This window comes from Meles meles, chromosome 13 (assembly GCF_922984935.1).
Source record: "Meles meles chromosome 13, mMelMel3.1 paternal haplotype, whole genome shotgun sequence".
Lineage (NCBI taxonomy): Eukaryota > Metazoa > Chordata > Mammalia > Carnivora > Mustelidae > Meles > Meles meles.
This window is the reverse complement of record NC_060078.1, coordinates 68079877-68099989: the sequence shown is the minus strand read 5'-3', so window position 1 is coordinate 68099989 and position 20113 is coordinate 68079877. Positions and strand designations below refer to the sequence as shown.

The 20113-nt window shown below is 38.2% G+C and overlaps 1 protein-coding gene across 10 annotated transcripts in view; it reads right to left on the bottom strand.

Annotated features, from left to right (window-relative positions):
• Positions 1-456: 456 nt before the first annotated feature.
• Positions 457-20113, bottom strand: part of ADD3 (adducin 3) — a 126123-nt gene continuing 106466 nt past the window's right edge. For 9 of the 10 annotated variants that reach the window (XM_046027097.1, XM_046027099.1, XM_046027095.1 and 6 more), the window contains 13 exons: positions 19509-19647; positions 14737-14888; positions 13760-13840; positions 12772-12921; positions 12144-12287; positions 11932-12030; positions 10396-10578; positions 9612-9869; positions 7942-8061; positions 7397-7483; positions 5258-5381; positions 3349-3444; positions 457-2703 (listed from right to left, as the gene is read on the bottom strand). In XM_046027097.1, the coding sequence (XP_045883053.1) occupies positions 2411-2703; positions 3349-3444; positions 5258-5381; positions 7397-7483; positions 7942-8061; positions 9612-9869; positions 10396-10578; positions 11932-12030; positions 12144-12287; positions 12772-12921; positions 13760-13840; positions 14737-14888; positions 19509-19647 (1926 nt within the window). In that variant the 3' untranslated portion in view covers positions 457-2410. The remainder of the gene's footprint in view (positions 2704-3348; positions 3445-5257; positions 5382-7396; positions 7484-7941; positions 8062-9611; positions 9870-10395; positions 10579-11931; positions 12031-12143; positions 12288-12771; positions 12922-13759; positions 13841-14736; positions 14889-19508; positions 19648-20113) is intronic. The other variant, XM_046027103.1, reaches the window with a different exon arrangement.

Sequence of the window (20113 nt, the reverse complement as noted above, 5' to 3'; positions counted from 1 at the left end):
TTCTATTCTTTTAATTATCGTAGTTACATTTTAAAAAGTCAAAGACAGGAGTAATGTATATAATAAAATCAGCATATGTTCTGCAACATTTTCTATTCTACATCCATAGATCTGAATAGTAGAACTGAGACTGAGAATCAGAGTCTTAAGTCCTTCCAAGATCATGAGATCCCAGAGATATAGTTAAGGTCACCATACGCTTTTCAAGGCAAAAACAGGTCACTTGGGGAACACTTCGTCTAATATGAGCTGTAACAAGAACTTTTTCCAATATAGTGAATTTTCAACTAATTTGAAAATAAATTTACCAGGAAATTTCTTATTCAGAAGCAACAGTCCTACTCAAAATCTCGCAGTTAAAAAAATGAAACGAAACAACAAAAACCCCATATTCCATAAAGCAATTCAGGCTACGCAACCACCCTTGAAACTTCAAAGTTCATGACACCAAATCCGTCTATTTAAAATACTGTTTATTTGTGATTTAACATTAATTAGCATTACATCTAAGAGCAATATCAGATAACATTTATACATTTTCCACAGGACACAGAGGTTCATTGGCTCATTCTTTATGCCAAAGCAAGTAAATAGAGGCATTAGCAAAAGGTGCAAATAGTTCACTGTTGCGTTTAAAAAATATTTATGCACACTGCATTCATTTAAGATATATATATATTTTAAAAGTTATGGAAAAGCATAGTTCACAGGTTACTGTTTCTACATACGTTGTAATACAACATAAATGATGTAGAACATAAAAAATTCTCAAATACAGAATTAAGCAACTGAAAGTTTCCACTAAGAGATTAAAATACTGATTCCAGTAGTTAGTGAGATCTAGAATGAAATTTCCAGGCTCTGTTTCAACTTTGCATCATCATACACATACAGTCAAACAGAACCAGCCCCAGAACACACTGTAATCAATGTAATTTTTTACATCCCAACTCACCTTCCAGAAACACTTCAGATTATTTTTACCCATTGACCATTTCAGATCATTGATTTTACACTGATTTGTGACATCACTTGGGTGATGAGGGCGGGAAACTATATTAAGTCTACGTTTAAATTTGTATTTACATTAGAATGAAAGTTAACTGAAGTAAGGTAAGAAAATTTTGTAAAAAATCAAGAAGTGGTAGGTTTTCTCACTGGGGGATCAGACCCACTGATTTCTTCTAGTACTGCCTTCTAAAGATACAGAATTTAAAAGGAACTGACCCTTTTAAAACTCAAATATCAACCAAGAAATATGATTTTGGCAAAGCAGAATTTTAGCAATTTGGGACATGTTTCAAATAAACTATGCTTTAAATCCTATCGTGACTGAATCTTTATCAAACTAGAATTCTTTGCATGATACCACTTTTGTTCCCTTCATTTTTCACTTTCTCTCTTCCTTTTCATTTGGTTACCGTAGGAGAGCTTCTTCATTTGTTAGCAATACTCAGAAAAAAACACATGGTAAGGTTCAAATATGAATCTAGTTATACCTTGAAATGTTCTAATCCCCTTTTGATACCCAAGTCCCTGGATTCTTGAATTATATTTAAGTATACTTAGTACCAAGCAGCTTCAAATGTGCTCTACTGTTATATGATTGGCTAATATGTTTATGATACTTTTATATTGAATGGTATACAAACATCTCAACATACAAAAATCATTTTTGCCAGAGTTAAACTAAATAACCCATGTTACATGTATAAAATCCCCTTTGTTGAAAAATAAGGGGTTTTCTAAACTAATAAAAAAGGAAGTTTTCAAAAATTATAGTTTACTAAAATGATTTTTTTTTCTTTTTTGGCAAAGAAGGTTACTTCAGGTGAGGAAATTTTATACTATGAATAAAATTCCAAATGAATCTTTTCTTAAACCTTTCTTTAAAAAAATTATGTGCCAGTGTATACTAATGCTATAGATTCTTAGACGCTTTTAAAGTGTTCTGTTAATGCCCACTGAAACAATGGGAACCCAAAAGGTACAGTCAATAATCGTGGTAAAAAATTATATGCTGATTACGCAGTGAAGTAGGTGTTGAGAAATAAAAATTCTCTCTCTTGTTCACTGGTAATTTGTTTCCAACAGATATTATGCAGAAGGCCTGAAGTAATTCAGACAGGTATCTGTTTGTGATGAATTATAGTAATACTTCATGAGGGCAGAGCTAACAAAAACTAGCAAGTGTTTAAAAATTCAAAACCCTTTTTGGACATATAAAATGAGATGAATTTGAAATTGTTTTCATAATGTTTTTCTTTTAGTAAAATCTCTTTCCAGTTCTTAAGTCCAGTTTGCTACATACCCCCAAATCTTATCTACCACTGCATATTAATGATCAACTTAAATGTGGTATTTAAATGTGCAATGTCACATTGTAATAATAGTTATAAAAAGACTTTAGTTAGGCTTCAATTTTCTCCTTTTTTTTGTTCTTTTTCAGAAAAGAAGGAGTACGGAATTTCTTCTTTTTCTTGGATGGTGATTTGGAAGGTGAGCCTTCAGGTGACAGGACTTCTTCAGTTTTTTCTGGAGACTTGATGGTAATCTCGATGTTCTCTATGGTCGTGCTTGTAGTTAATCTACTCACTCTCTTCGCAAGCTCATCTTCAACATCATGCGTATCATCCTTGCCATTCACTACCATGACAGGCACTTCCATGGAGATGAAGCTCTTGGAAAATAGCTCATGGTTTTCTACAAAAGGGGAGGGGGTAGGTTTTTTGTTTTTTTTTTTTGGTTATTTTATATCGTTAACAACTTTGTTTTATTTTACAAAACTGAAATGTTTTAGCAATGTACTATGGTATTACTTTAAATTCAGTAAAGATAAATCATTATCTTAATAGACTCTGGGTCTATTAGCAGGAAGCTAATTTTCTCACATAGTATAAAGGCGAGAGGCACAAAGTTATTAGACCAAAGGATGAAGGACAGGTAAGTCTGGTTTGATGATTTAACAGTTTCACTGTAAATCAAGTCAATACAAATGAGGAAGACAACATGTATTTTTCTTTAATTTGCGGGTCATTTGGCAATTAAAACTGAAAAAGAGTTCATGCTTCTGACTGGAAGATGTAGGACAAACCACTTTTAATTTCACAAATTCTTAAGAGCTAGCCAGTTGCCAGAATCCAAATTAAGGTAAATCAATATAAACTCTGAACAAAAGTAGCCCACCATTTAATAAAATAACAAATAAATAAAATTATTGGGAGCTTTAAGTAAAATCCATGGCAAATATTGCTATCAGGAGTTCAATTTCTTTACATGAAAACAAATGACAGAGGACAAACTCTTAAGACTAACTCAGTGAATGCTATGGGAAGTTACAGTGAATACCTTCTAATTTTTCAGGGATATTTTGCGGTGACTGAGTTTGAGACTGAATTTGTGAAACAGATGAAGCGTCATCTGAGAGTAATTCCTGCTCAGCATCTGTTGGATGAGAGTTTAGTTAAAAGCCATGCAAAACAAAGAAGCATAAGATCTCAGGGAGGTTAGTCCATCAAACTCCTGCACGTATGATAAACTCTTCAGCAATGAGCTGAGCATGCTAGCTGTCCCACAGAATAATAATTACGCAGTAAGAGGAGGTTAATGTGTTAACATTTCTGGCTGCTAATAATAAGTTTACAGACATGCTTAGTAAGGAAGCATGGCTACTCGCAGCCCAGGCAAATAATATGTATGCATTTAGCTTTTGCTTGAGTGTTAGAAAACCAAAATGTATTAAGCAGCCAGGTGATGAAAGTCTCTGATGAAACAATGATGAAGTCTCACCAATGATGCTACATTCATGAGGCAGGCAGAATGCCTCACTGAATTTTTGAACAATATCCAATTACTGATTCCTGTCAGAGCAGTATTAGTGAGCTAATTCAGAAGGCCATAATGAATGTGGAAGAAACTACTTATAAAAAAATATATATATAAAAGGTGATGGTTCTAGAGTGCAGTATTTATTACCTGACATCTTTAGGCTTTCAAAACAATGAGAGATTAAAGAGGGACATTTTATAAAATAGAAAAACAGAGAAAGTTTTCAACCTTATGTTAGAATAAACAAATTCAATAATACCACTTAGAACATTTGGTATGTTCACATTAATGAGTCAGGACGACTCCCTCTTGTGACAAAGGCACCAACTAACATACTGATAAAAATTGTTTCCTTGATGATCCAGTTGTCAATTCTTTCTACATGATACCTAACACGAACAAAAATTCTGTTTATTAGTTCTGTTCTGCCTTGGGTAAAAATTTCAACCGTGTGTTGTAGATGCTGTAAAGCAGAGGCTCTTACCTTTTTCTGGGGTCACAGATGAGAATTCTCCTTTACCCTGAGTGCCTCCTTTCCCCAAAAATTAAGCATATATTTTTCAGATGGCTCATGGACTGTATGGAGTTTATCCAAAGAGCCAAGATTGAGAACCCCTGCTATAAAGAATTTCTTATTTTTGAGAAGAAGGGAGCTAATATTTAATTAGCTGGGGTTTCACGAAAAACTTTTAAATATAATCCTTACTTAGGATCCTAAAGTCAGAAAAACTCAACCTCACGAGAGTGCCCATGTGTTTAAAGAAAGTCACATCGGGGCGCCTGGGTGGCTCAGTGGAAAGTTTAAGCCTCTGCCTTTGGCTCAGGTCATGATCTCAGGGTCCTGGGATCCAGCCCCGCATCGCGCTCTCTGCTCAGTGGGGAGCCTGTTTCTCCCTCTCTCTCCGCCTGCCTCTCTGCCTACTTGCGACCTCTCTCTCTCTGTCAAATAAATAAATAAAATATTAAAAAAAAAAAAAGTCACATCAAAATTTTGGCAGTTTGCTTTTGAGATAGTATTGGTACCTTGCGACACCCAAAAACAAGAGAGATTTTACAAAGTATTATTAAAGACACACAATATATGCTGTAATGTTTAAATCTATTACTGTATCTATATTTATTTTAGCTGGTAATTCTTTACTTATCTGTGGGTATCACTGTACTATGGAAGACTTTCTGCCAGCCATCAGATTGCTTTCTGAGGAAAGCTGTTTTCTCTACATGTTAAACATAAATGGACTATGGGGACTCTGCATTTTAGCTCCACCCACACTCAGCAAGGTGTGGGAGAGATAACAGAATAACCGATTGCAGAAGGACATTTAAAAACAGCAACAACAACAACAAAAACACTGCCTTCTATCATCCAACTCAAGGTGTTCTGCTGTTAGTAGTATGGTTATCAGGCTTAACCTGAAAATGAACTAACCTTCCAGGCCTTGCTGTTTACGTTCGATTGTCTTCTTATACTCTTCAAGCTCTCCTTCTGTGAGATGACTGAAGGGGTTGGGAGGAGCTGGTGGAGCCTGATCATCATCTTCAAATTGCATGGTCTTGTGGAGGAAAAAACATTGACAGATTAGAGGTTATTCTTTGAAACTGGATTAGGCGGCACAGAACATAGCTGAAGGCTCTCAGAATGATGGTGGGAGAATGGTAGGAACCTGAAGAATTCTGTAGATAAATGGCCTCAGATAAAAGAACTACAAAATTAACATTTGGGGACTCCCTAGAGAAACAACCAATGACCCTATAGTGAAGCTCGCCAGTTCCCAAGCTCTGCATGCACGCAGAGCATCTGACTGGCTTTCCAGTGCCCCATTCTTAAATATAAACAGACTACCATGTATTACTAGACACCTGAGAAGTGCTTCCAATATGGAAGGGAAAAACCAGGAAACAACAACAAAAAGAGAACTTAGAAGAACAAGGAAAATAAAGGTAGCTCAAAGAAAATCTTAAATTGATTCCCTTAGAGCAGTAAGAGAAAATACTGTATCCATGAAAAAGACCAGGATGTTATTTAAAAAAGAAACATTCAGGGAGTAAGAAGTCTTTAAAATCTTTAAAAATGTATCAAAACAGAAAATTAAACAGAAGGATAACAGCCAAGCAAATCTCCTAGAAAGTAGGAAAAAAAGACAAAGGGATGGAAAATGGTAAAGAGAAAAATCAGAGGCTCAAAGAGGTTCAATTAACAATAAATCTTGACCAGGCGCCTGGGTGGCTCAGTGGATTAAGCCTCTGCCTTCAGCTCAGGTCATGATCTCAGGGTCCTGAGATCCAGTCCCGCATTGGGCTCTATGCTCAGCAGGGAACCTGCTTCCTCCTCTCTCTCTCTGCCAAATAAATAAATAAAGTCTTAAAAAAAAAACCCAGTAAATCTTGACAGAAAAAGAGACTGGATGCAAAAAACTACTGAAGATATACATTTTAAAAATTCCCAGAACTGAACTATAGGACTTTGCAGATTCAAAGGGGTTACTGAATGCTAAGAACAAAGATCGAAAGAATCTACTACAGAGCACACCATCGTAAAACTTCAGAACAGGAGGGATGTAGAAGAGGTCTAAAAGAATAAGAAAGGGCCCTACACTCCCCTCCTACTTCTCAACAGTAACATGGAGTTAGGGGACAACATAGTGATGCTTTCCACGTTTTTGAGGTAAATTATTCTAACTAGAATTCTGTGTCTATTATATGAACATTTGAGGGTAAAACACAGATTTCAAGCTGTTACCTCCTGTGTATCCCTTCTCAGAAAGCTAGTAAGAGGATATGCTCAATGATAAAGGAATAAATCAAGAAACTGGAAGACAGGATGGAGGAAACAGGACGCTACACAGTCAAGAATCAGAGGAATCTTCAGGATGAGAATGTGCGGCTGGTCTGAAGAGCAACCAGTCCAGATCTGGCCTGGAATGACAGAGCAATGAGAGATTACCTGTTACCTTTGACCCTTTAGAAAATAATAAGGCTTTAAAACTCCTTTGAGAAATTTGGGAAAAACTACAATGCACCCAAAATACAAAGCCAATGACAAAAGGAGGCACTTATTAACTCCAGGGGTCAGAGAGTAGTAGAAGAAAGGAGTTGTAATCATGGGATACTATCTTGCTCAGCAGTAAATACCGAAAGCTGATTTAACAAGGAAACTGTAATATAATCTTTCCCCATATTCTCATCTCTGAAATCAGGATTCATCTAATGATTAATGGCTTCCTACAATTATAATTGTGAGGGTTTTTTTCTCTTTTAGTGATATACAGAACAATGGTACTTCTTACAGCTGATGACATAGGTTCAATGAAATCAATTGAGATCTACAATTCATAGGCCAAGAAAAAGCAGAACAAAGAAGCTCTTTAGAAACATGAAGATAAATGCTAGAAGAAAATCCTTGCCCCTTAAAATTGGGAGTTGAAGGTGGTATTTTAAGTCTTGTAATTATTTGACTTTTTACCTTGTGTTTATATTAACTTTAGTAAACATAAATATTCATTTATAAAAAACAAAGAAATTAGTGCAGTAGATCAAAATCAAAGATCATATTGCTTCATGGACTTACAGAAGGTGGTTTATCCACAACAATTCCAGCAAGCAATTGAGACTGTGGTCCTGCTGTTTTCAAGTCATACCGGTTTTGTTCTCGAATCTGAATTGAAATACAGTAACAAGTTCTTGGGGACAACTATGCAGATGACCTTTACTCTTTCTTTTCCCACAGGCTTGCTATCTGACCACCCAGAGCCTCTTTCATTCCTGTCTCCACAAAGCCCTCTCTGACCAACCCAACAACTCACATTCATCTCCTCCACTCTTCTCGATGTGTGATTTCTATTGTCTTACATGGTTAGAGAACTACATTTTCCACTAATGCCAGGGCTCACTTTCGCTAATACAGCAGCAATATGTTTAATGCTTCTTCCCCGCATAGCCCACTCACCAGTGACTAGCAGAGCTGAAGGTATTCAATACAAGCTAAAAGTATGACTTTCAAATTATTCTTTATTCAAACCCCCAAGTTTGGTATTAATCAGATTTAATTACCAGTGACTTGAACATAAAATGGTATTAAAAATGCCTCCCAGGCCACAGAGGACCACATCTTACCTTATTTCTCTTTTCTAGTACTTCATTTGGGTTTGTGTTTAAAGGAACAAACTGATTTGGATCTTCAATTTTGATAGGTGTTCCACTACTAACTTTAGAAGAGTCCTCTGCTCTCATCCACTAAAAAATAAAAAATTTTATAGAATAAAGCTTTGTGTTAAGGAAAAAGGGTAGGTTCTTGGTAACTCTTTATAGACTCAAAGACAGGGAGCATACACTGCCAATATTTTAAAGAATTTCACTAAGCAGTATTTAGTGGTCAATTACTATATATCTCACACTGTTAGAGAAAGGCTCATGATCAGCACTCAAAAAAAGTGATACTATTTACATGAATACTCATTGATATGGCTACTTAAATTTTCTCCCTTTGGCATTTTCAGATATGATGCTCAGACACTCCAAGCAGATATAGAGCTTGATCTTATATTAACTCACATTTAGAGATGGTGCCTGCATTGAAGTTTCTTCAACAAATGATGGCTAATTCACCAAAAAGGACATAGGAATCTTTTAAGATTTAGTTTTCCAGACTTCATTTTTTATTTCTGCTTGCCAGAAAAGGCCACTTACGTGACCAGCATTTTACAAAGAGGGTAATCTGGTAGTGACCCATAATACAACAGAAGGATAGGGATGGCAGAGCCTTACAGCATTTTTCTTCACCCCGTATTACCTAAAAGAAGGCTAATATTCATCAAGATTAATAATGGCTGGCCATCAGTCTCTGTCAATAAAATTAATTCTGGGAAACTAAGGAGTCTAATTATGTTCTTTTACTAGGAGATTAAAAAAATAGGTTTCTTAAGATTTAATTTACTTTTTAATTTTATTTTTTATTTTATTTATTCATTTATTTAATTTATTTTTTTGACAGAGTGAGGGAGAGAGAGAGAACATGAGCAGGGTCAGAGGGAGAAGCAGACTCCCCTGCTGAACAGGGAGCCTGATGTGGGCTTGATTCCAGGACTCTGGGTTCATGACCTGAGCTGAAGGCAGACGTTTTTTAACTGACTGAGCCATGCAGGCTCCCCAGGAGATAAGATCTTATAGACTAGGGAGAAACACTTTGATGCCTAGGAACTTCCATATTGAATGCTACTGATTTATATGATAGGATAACAATTTTGAGTATTTAAAGGATATTTGGTGATAAGCACTCTAAAACTAAACCAAATCTGAAGCAAAATGTTGAAAAAGATAAGACAACCCATGTCTCTCTCTGTAAGATCTTGACTAAGGATAACTATGTGCAGTAATTAATGAAACTCTGGAACCATTATGTTTTGGTAACTTTTATAGATCTGATTCACTGGTATAATAAAAACTGCAAAGCAGTATCAAATTGTGGATTAAGGAGAGGGCTCCAGAGTCACTGTATGCATCCAAATCATGACTTTACTATTCAAAGATTATTAGTTAATCCTTCTCTGCCTCAGTTTTCACATCTGTAAAATAGGGGAGAAAAACAGCATCTTCTTTGTCTTAAGAGAATTAAGTAAAATTCATAAAAACATAAAACAAAGTATCTTATACAAAGTTTACACCTGATAAATGACAGGTTATTATTATTATATTCTGCTTTCCCAGTATTTTTAACTGAACATTCAATTCACAAGTAACTAGGCAAAATGTTTAGTAACGGCAAACCACACAGAATAGTGACATACTGTGATTTTGGTCCTGGGACTGGTTTCACCATTCCGAGACTCCTCAGGCACATTCACTTTCATGTAAGTATTTGGGGAGTTGAGCCATCTTGTTTTTTCACGCTGTTGTCTCTGTGCCATGTATTTGAGAGGAGAGAGTGGTACTGTGTCATCCTCAAAGGAAAAAGCAGTCACAGTTGCTGGGATTTCCACATCACTCTTGTGCCTAGGCTTCTCTCGAATGAGAGGATGCCTGTAAGCATAACCTGTTCTATACCCCTAAGGGAGAAAAAAAAAAAAAACATTTGAAGCAACGAAACATGTACCAAACACAACATTTGGACTCTAATCCTTTAAACAAATGATCAAAAAGACTCCTCTGTCAAAAAACAAAGGGGAAAATATCTTTCAAACCCCACATAACACTAGAGTTGAAATTAAGCAAATTTCAAGATCTGGTTGAAAGAGATTCCAGCTGACAGTGTGATCTCTACTCACACAACTGTTCCTGACAAAGGTAATTTCAAAACTGCTCATTTTTCCTCATTATTTTCCAGTTTTCTGGAAGCCAAATCTCAGTGCTCATTTAAGTCTTTGCTTCTGGGTCTGAGGGAAAATCTATCTTCTGACCCTTAGTGGAGGAGAGTAAAATCTCAAGATGACATCTGCATGGAATGCCTCCCTAGGGTCAAACTCAGCTCCCAGAGGCATAAAGAGGGTCCCAGATAGTCCAAACGGAGATAGAGGCATTTGCTCTTGAATCTGAAGACATGAAATCCAAGTTCACATATAATTTTTCACCTACCAAATTATCCAGAGTCCTCATCAGCCCTTCAAACTCAATCTCGCCAACCTTCCATTTTTGATGGGAACCCATATTCACTCCTCCTCCTCCAGATGCTGCTACAGTGTGAGTCAAAGCTTTATACTTCTGCGGATCCAGCACAAGCAGATTGTCCACTCCACCTGCCCCTGCTAATGCCCGCACCTGTAATCAATGGCAAAACAGGCACAAGACTGGAAAGATTATAATGAGTATTTTACCTTTAAAAAGGTATATTTATATTTATTTTTATTTTTTAAAAGGTATAATCTTAATTCAGCAAATACCTGTAAACTTAACCTATATAACCTATAATAAAGGTTATTAACTAACAACAAAAATAAGGCAGCATACTTGTGAAAATAGGCAGCTTAAGTATCTTTTCCATCTATCTGAAAAAGATACCTTCCAGGATTCTGACCCTCCCTGATGGAAAACACAGTTAGAGCCATTCCTTCTAACGTATTTCAAAAAACTGAATTCTCTTGCCAAATTTTAAAGTTATCTTGCAATTTTCCCATGACTATCCTTTTTTTCCCCTGAAAGTTATAATTTCAAAGAAATACAGACACTATACTGTGAATTTAAGGATATTTAGGCAGAAGAAGTCAGGTTATTATCGTAAGCTTTTCTCAGCTTCATTTGAGAAGAGGAGGAGGTACTGCTAAAGTGGGGAAAAAAAAGTTGGTTAAGACATTAAAACTGAAAGAAAGTTTTTTCCCCTTTTCTGTGGCCCTTCCAATAAATTAAGATTATTACCATTTGCTTCAAGATAATCTTCTTGAAGATGGAAACTAGGTCTGTTAAAAATACATTTAGCTTCTCTGAGGAAAAAAGTAGCTAATGACCATCCAACCTATTGTAAGAAGTCTGAGGGTGTGCAATTGTTAGAAATTGCAAGAGTTCGTAAGACTTCTGGCCCTGCTCTTACACTTTTTTTTTTCAGGATTATTTATTTATTTGACAGAGAGAGATCACAAGTAGGCAGAGAGGCAGGCAGAGAGAGAGAGAGGGAAGCAGGCTCCCTGCCGAGCAGAGAGCCCGATGCGGGACTCAATCCCAGGACCCCGAGATCATGACCTAAGCCGAACGCAGCAGCTTAAACCACTGAGCCACCCAGGCGCCCTCTTACACTTTTTATAAAAGTGGCTGTAATACATCTGATCTTTGAGGACTGACAGTTGCCTCTGTTTCTCAATTAGCACCACACCACTACAGGGTAAAAAGGGAGATATATAAATTTACACTATCTTAAAAAGCAGGATTGGGGGAAAATGATGTTTATGAAGCACTCAGATTTGTGTGTGTGCATTTATATGTGACATTTTCCCCTCCTATTTTCAATTCAAGAGATAACTGAGCTGATCCCTTTTATTCAAGTAAAAGAGAACTTCTCTTAAAAGACAAAACAGAAGGCCAACAGGACTTTGCAAATAAGTAAACACAAAACCCAACTCAACAAGCAAATTACAAAGCAATAATAAAATAAAGTGTGTGTGGGAAGAGAATTTTTCCTACCTGAATCTCACAGGCTATCTGCGCACTAAATATATAATGAAAAGCCTCCTCAACTGTTTCTCCAAGGGCGACCACACCATGATTTCTGAGTACCAGCACCTAAAATAGAATCCCAAAGCAATCACTTGAAATAACTGGCATAGCTCACACTGTTTTCATCAACAGCAAGAGCAACAAAAATAGCTCCTTCAATAGAAACTCTACTTACATACCTTACAACTTGGCCCCAGAACTTTCTGCAATTGAATTCTCTCCTCTTGTTCATCAAGTGACCCTTGGTAGTCATAATAGGCGATATCTCCCAGGATGAGGGACTCTTGCGAAATTGGAAGGATCCCGCACTTCATGGAGGAGACCTATTTGATTGGGTCCATGTCAAGAGGACATATTTAGTTACTAATTACACTCTCTGAGGAACCTGATTCTTTAGTCAGCTCAAGAAGTACTAGCCTAGTCACTGTGTTCACCATTCCAGCCCATCTCCCACTTCAGCTCATCATTTCTCCCAGGGGGGAAAAAAAAACGGATTTAGGGGATACAAGTCAATTTAAGTACTATGCCAAATATTATGAAAGAAGCTTTGCTTCAAAAAAACTCAGTATCCAATTATTAGCTAATTAGTTAAAAATGTCTATGTTATCTCTCCAGTTGTTTCTTACAATGTTAGCATTTGGTCCAAAGGAACTTTCTCTTTCTGGGTACTCAGAGAACTAATATTTTGAGTAGGATTCTGAATGATGGGGTGTTAAAGTGTGTAGGTAGTAAAGCATCATGTAAGGAAAACCACAAAAATAATACTCTTCCCAGAACCATTGCTGCTTTTAGCCTTCAGTGACTTACAGCTGCTGTTGCAAGGGTATGGATGTGTATCACACACTTAACATCAGGACGTGTGGAATAGATTGCAGCATGGGGACTGAAGCCTGTATGGTCAATTTTCAAATTAGTACTTCCCTGATCAACCACTTCTCCTATTATATTGACTTTCACCTGGAAAAAATCAGAGACACATATTTAATTGGTGTCAATGTATCAAAGACACGTATCAAAGTCTGTCTGTGGTCTACCAGCTAAACCAGGAGGTGGCAAACTTTTTTGTCAAAGACCGAACATAGTAAGTATTTTAGACTCTGTGGGCCTCTGATGCAACTACTCAACTCTGCCACTTTATCTACGTAGAGCCATGAAGAACTGTTAAGAAAAAAAAAATGAGTGTGACTTTGTTCCCATTAAACCTTATTTACAAAAAACAGTCTGCAACAAAACTTAGAATTTAGTAAGAAGTAGTTTCCAAAAAGCCAAATAACTTCAAACTCTTCACTAAAGGTCTGGACAAGGTTACTAAACTCACTGGAAAAATTTCCATTTGCTAACACTGCAGCACCCAGAACCAATGTAGTTCCTGCCATTCTAGAAGCCAACGATACTGGCTATGAGCACAATCACGGAAAAAAAAAGTGCTTACACGGTCAGCCCCTCTGCTCACACCAATGAACTTTGCTGAAATCTATAAAATACACACAGACTCTGAGTTTTTAAAAAATTCCAGAGTATACAGGGTGGAAAAAATATCAAAAGATTCCCTTCAAAACATGGATGGGATCACTGACAGGATCAACTTATTTATTACTCTCTTTTAACTACCTTGTTTTTCTTTACCCCTAAAGCTTTTCTTACAAAATCAACACAACCTTCCAAACGCTTTCCTGTTCATTAGCAAACTTTTCCCATCCATACCTTCTCTTGTTCTGTCCTGTACCAAAACCTAAAAGCTGTCAGAAAAGCACAAAGAAGGACAAAGAAAGTAATGTAGGAATGAAAATTATACCAAATTGGAGGCTGTAGCTTCAGAAAAAGACAGGCCTCTAGGAATTATTATTATGTGGTCTTGCTCCTTACTTATTCTCACCTGGGAGAAAGAACAAAAACAGGGAATTACTGTGAGGTGTTCATATTCTGTGAATAACTGTAAGAGATTGGGGGGGGGGTTGACAGGAAGCAACAGAGCAGAAATTAAAGGAGTGCCACAGGAAACTTTCCTTGAACAACACGCAAGCACTTGCTAAAAATTTCTGACGTTAGTTTCTCATTTACTGAACTTACCAGCAGTGTTATCCTTGGAGTTCTAAGGTTGCTCAGGGTCAACTACATTCATGAGAAAATATTAACTGAATGTGGTAATGATTGTAATCTCGATTTACAACATGGAAATTAAGGGAAAAAGGGCAAAGGAAAGAGAACAGAGTCTCTTCCTGGGAAGGAGTTGAGGTAGAGACAGAAGGGAAAACTAAGGAGTGGCGGGGAGGGAAGAGCCCTAAGGAAGACCGCACCTGAGCCACTTCGACCACAATTCCATACTTTATTTCCAAATACTGTCTGGCTTTCAAATGTGACAACATGAAAAGAGATGATAATGGAAAAAAATATATACTTTAAAAATAAAGCCCAGGGAGGAAACTTCCCTGACCCCCTCTATTTTTCCTGTGCCAAGTGCTTTTTAGTGACACTCATGCTCAAATATAATTAATATGGAGAGAAAAAATTCTGCCAGAAGAATTTCCTCTTGGATAGGTTCTGCAGTTGGTTTGCACTAAAAGGACACCACATACAGAAGCTGGAGAAGAAAGCTAGGTTAACTGCAGTCTCTCCCTTGGAGTTAAGGTTTGAATCAGGAGTTGGCTGTAACCCAGCAATGCTAGGTTCAGAAAATGAAGTCTGACTCAACTTATGAGTAAAGGTGAGAAGAGTACAGCTGCCTTCTAGTTGGGATTTTTTAGAAAAGGAATCGGAAGCCAAAGAACTCACGGAAATATATGTATTTGCCAGCTGCGCCCATCCAAACAAGTCCACGAGTCTGTACAGGCTGGCAAGCTTACAGCGAGTAAGTTTTTCTCCCTTCACGTATGAGGACGTATCTGCCCCAGGAAGGTCATTGATAGGTGTGACCATGCCGAGACCTAGAAGGAGAAATTGTGGAGAGAGATTCACATCAAGTAATGCGGTACCTGGAAGATGCCTGAGTCTGGGAGTGTTCCAGCCTTATAAATAACGATGTGAAACTTCTCAGCCCACACAATGTTTCATTAGCTTATCTTCCTTCACAGAAGTACATGGAGAGTTAAAATGCACATCAGCAATCTTTGCTATTTTGTCTAGTATGGGACTTGTAAGGGAGGGACTTGGTAGGGAGTCAGGCTCACAATGCTAGGGGAGAATGGTCACATGATCCTAATGACCAAAATGTTAAAACTGAGGTTATTGCTAACTTTATGATGAAAAAACGTAAACACGAAGGTACTTTTCTAATAGCCCTTTTGACATTTATTCAACAAAAATTTATTTAAGAGAAGAATGCATTCGGGGCACCTAGGTGGCTCAGTGGGTTAAAGCCTCTGCCTTCAGCTCAGGTCATGATCCCAGGGTCCTGGGATCGAGCCCCACATTGGGTTCTCTGCTCTGCGGGGAGCCTGCTTCCTCCTCTCTCTCTGCCTGTCTCTCTGCCTTCTTGTAATCTCTGTCAAATAAATAAATAAAATCTTTAAAAAAAAAAAAAAAGAGAAGAATGCATTCAAACCACACACAGTCTGTCTTCAGCCGTCACTGAGCAACAAAACCTAGTCTCGGGCTTTAGTGATCCAACTGCTAACGTCAACTGCGACCAAGTTCCACTTTTTCTGTCTTTGTTCTCCTTGACACCATTTACCATCTCTTCCCTGGAATGCTTCTGCAGACCTGTATGACAAAACCTGGACCTCTCATTCCCCTTTCACTTCTTTCCCCTTCAACCAGCTGTCTTCCCTTCTCCCACCTGCGGCTCCAGCCCAAAGCTCAGTCCTCCACCTATGCTCCCCTCTCGTTTTACTTTTCCCCAGGAAAACACTACAGACTCCTGAGTTTCCAGCTGTCACCTCTGTGCAGAAGACACCCTGATCTTTATCTGCGACCAGGGCCTCCTGCCCACCCTTAAGCCCACTGCTTCTAACTGCCTGCAACCAACAACATATAAATTTAAAAGGTCTTAAAAGCGATTTTATCTCCGTGCTTTTTCTTACCTTCTCACTCCTCAGTCTTCTGATACTGCTGGTACTATAATTCCCACAGTCTCACACACAAGTAACCTTCCCTGGGCCACCATATGTAATTCATCACTCTGTTCCATCATCCTTTTCCTTACACGTTTCCTCATTTTCCATCCCTGAGTTCAGGCCTCGCTTCACATGTAACGTTTGCAATAAGCCTTCTCATTTTTGTCCTTGCCTGTAATCCCTCTCTTTGTAAATCCATTCACATAAAGTCACCTTTGCCTCACGACTCCCCTGCTCAAAGTTTTGCAAAAACCCACAGTGAAAGCCTGCCTACAAGGGGCCAGGAAATTCATGTAAGTGCCTAAACAAGGGCCAGCTGCAGCCTCTGGGCTACCAGAGAATAAATCACAAGCCTGGGCTGAAGGGGCAGCTACCATTCTGCAGTCAGCTGCTGCCACGTGAGGATCTAAGCTCTGGGCTATCAGAACATTTAAACGGAAGGCCCAAGTCGACATGCTAATGTGAGATCTTTTCATTGTGAAATGTTCTGAACTAATTCAAAGAAATAGTTTCAATATGTAAGCCATACAAAACAGTGTAATTTCTAACAAAATTTCAGAGGCAGCCATGAATCGATCTACTTTCCCTGCCAACTTTAACTTCTACTTTCCATAACACAACATAAATTTTCCAGCCAAATTGTCCGACTTCTATCCCCTGACCTCTGAACCATGGAACACAAATTTCCTACTGCCATGCCTTTGTATATTCCAGCCAGCAACCTTGGCCCCTCAGCTCCCCTTTCCTGCTGTCGTATCTACGACACTCCCAAGACAGCTCCTCTTATTATTTTGCTCTTCCCTGACCAGTCTTCCTCTTCCAATTCTTGAAATTTTCTCTTTAGACTCTTTTCTCTTCTGCCTATACCCTCTTGAATGATTATTTAATCAACACACATAGATGTGAGTAACACTTCTCTATGTCCATCTGCCAAGCTACTCCCTTAAGCTTCAGGACTGTATTTCCAAATGCTGCCATGTCCTGGCAGCTCTTGGCAACTGTGGCATGCCTAAAGTATGAACTTCCTTCATTTCCCAAGCCAAAGAGATCCCCAACTCCAGACATTCCTATTTTTGTCTAATAATACCACAAAATTTCCCAGTTAATTCTTCACCCGGAAACTAAAGAGAGGTCTTTCTACATCACCCTCCTGCTTAAAGTGGCTTTTCAAAGTTAGAACAGAATCCAAACTTCCAACTCTGGCTGGGAAACCCTGCATAATTCAGCCTCTCCCTATGTTTTTTTTTTTTTTAAAGATTTTATTTATTTGACAGAGAGAAATCACAAGAGAGGCAGGCAGAGAGAGAAGAAGGGAAGCAGGCTCTCCGCCCAGCAGAGTGCCCGATGTGGGACTCGATTCCAGGATCCTGAGATCATGACCTGAGCTGAAGGCAGCGGCTTAACCCACTGAAGCCACCCAGGTGCCCTCTCCCTATGTTTTTGACCTCACTTATTCTACTTGTCCCCGCAAAACCATGCTCTCCAGCCATAATCTTTAATTTTTGTTCCTTGAGACTGCCAAATTCATTCTCATTTTATTTCCACCTGACATTTGTACTTATTCCTTTCACCTGGAATTTTCTCTTTTGATCTCGGTATCGTTTGCTCCTTCTTACAATTCAGATTTCAGTTTAAATGTCACCTTCTCAGAGAGATTCCCCCTATCACCCAATCTAAGGTAGTTACCTAGTTCCTCCTATCAAACTGCCATCTATTAATTATTTGCACAGCACTTCTATTATCTGGCCATTTTATTTAGTCTATTTTCTGTCTCCACAGGCATAGGAAACTTGGTCCGTCTTGTTTATCACTGTATTCCCTATCTCTAACAGGGTGCTTGGAACGTAACAGATACTCAAATTACAGAAAGAGCAAAACAAACTAGCTCAACCTTCGAATTTCTCTGTTCCTTCTGATAGAATGTTTCTTCCAAGCTAGAACAGTGATTTTGGAACTCAGAGTTCTTTTCCCACTCCATCCCCACTAAACCACATCAAACCTATCGCTAAGTCTTCTCTACTCGTCCTTGGCAATGCCTTTCTCATTGATCTCTTTTTTGTACCTGCACTCGTATTTTAGTTCAAGCACTGACACATCACACTGGGACTCTTTCCAAAACTTTTAACCAATATGTATGTGCCAATATGCTTGTCCACTTTGAGTTCTACAAACACACCCTAATCTTAGCATGTTTCCATCATTATGTCTCTTTTTATGCCATTCCTCTATTTGGAAAGTACTTGAATTCACTCACTCCTACGAAATGAAGGAAGAGAAGGAAAATGAAAGAAAACACAAAGACAATCCTTTGACTCTGACATGAAGCAATCCCTGACAGTGCCTTCTGGTACTCCGTATTTGCTCTGGTACTGCAGGGAATTCTGTACTTACCTTGCTGAGATAATAAAGTGCTTATAGTGTTCAGTTCACCACTGATGCTCTTACCAAAGAGCTATTATTAAATGAATAAAATATCTTTATTCCTCTTTCATTGCAAATTCTAACTACTCCATCCTCTAAAGCCTGGCTAGTTCAGGCCTCTCTTTTTCCATAGTTTTCTCAGTCCACCTCAGCCAATAATCAATCCCAACCCTGAGTTCATAGCATGATGCCTTTTAAAAGGTCATTAAACACTTCCTTATGAACTGCTTTGTAATTTTTTTTCCCCTATAGTTATCTTGCTGTGTTAATCATTTTTTGCATTCATGAATGTCTCACTAAAATTATACATTTATCTAGGACAGGGCCTTTGTCTTACAACTGTTTTATAATCTTACAAAGTCTATGGTTTATAGACTTATAAATGCCTGGGTGGCTCAGTGGGTTAAGCCGCTGCTTTTGGCTCAGGTCATGATCTCAGGGTCCTGCTCAGCAGGGAGCCTGCTTCTCTCTCTCTCTGCCTACTTGTGATCTCTGTCAAATAAATAAATGTTAAAAAAAAAAGAAAAGAAAAGGTAAGAGATTTTAACACTAAGTTACTCTAAGTATTAGATGTTAGAAACTTAAGGACTAGACCAGAGTATGCTGCCAGAGAGGTATAGTGTTCAAAGTAGAGATAACATTATAGTTTTGTAAACTTTCCAAAACTATTTGAAAGATGTGAACAGAACTAGAGGGTGTTATGCTGAGCGAAATAAGCCAATCAGAGAAAGACAGTTACCATATAATCTTGCTGATATGTGGAATTTAAGAAACAAGGCAGAGGATCATAGGGGAAGAGAGGAACAAATGAAGTAAGATGAAACCAAAGAGGGAGACAAACCATAAGAGACTCTTAATCTTAGGAAACAAGCTGAGGATTGAGGAGGGGAGAGCATAGGAGAATGGGGTATCTGGATGATGGACATTAAGGAGGGCACTTGATGTAATGAGCACTGGGTGTTATATAAGACCAATGAATCAATAACCTCTACCCCTGAAAACAATAATATGCTATATGTTAATTAAAATAAGAATTTTTAAAAATGAATAAACTTTCCAAAACTGACATACTGAGGGGAGGTGAAGTAAAGCCCGAGAAAGAACTGGCCATGATGTAATCTGCAATCTGCTGTAATGCCAGCAATCCAGTTGGGTTGTGGCCTTTCTTCATCTGTTCTTGAATAAGGCATTCCAGGTCTTCCCGAAAGGCCTGAAACACACAAAAATAACCACTGAGCACACACATCTCACTTGGAGCAGAACAATCCAAACAAACTTTCTCTATAATCAATCTTTGCCCCAATCCCTCTTTTACATAAATAAGCTTTCATCTATACAACTTTAAAACAAATATCACACACAAAATAATAAAACACTGGAAGCAGCAGCAGGAAGGTTCTTACTGGGAGGAAAAATCATTAGGAATTCTTCATCTCAAAGAAAATGAGCTACTATAACATCTACAAGAGACAGATGCAGATGAAACAACCCTGTTGACACAAGGAACTAGAGCATCACGTATAGACGGATGGAAACAAAGAGCCATTCCTTGTTCAACAGCCTCATTATCTAGGTTAGACTAGAGTCCCTATTTGAATGGGGGGCAAGGCTCTGACTACAGACTGCCTCACACTGCCTTCAGCTCAGGTCATGATCTCAGGGTCCTGGGATCGAGT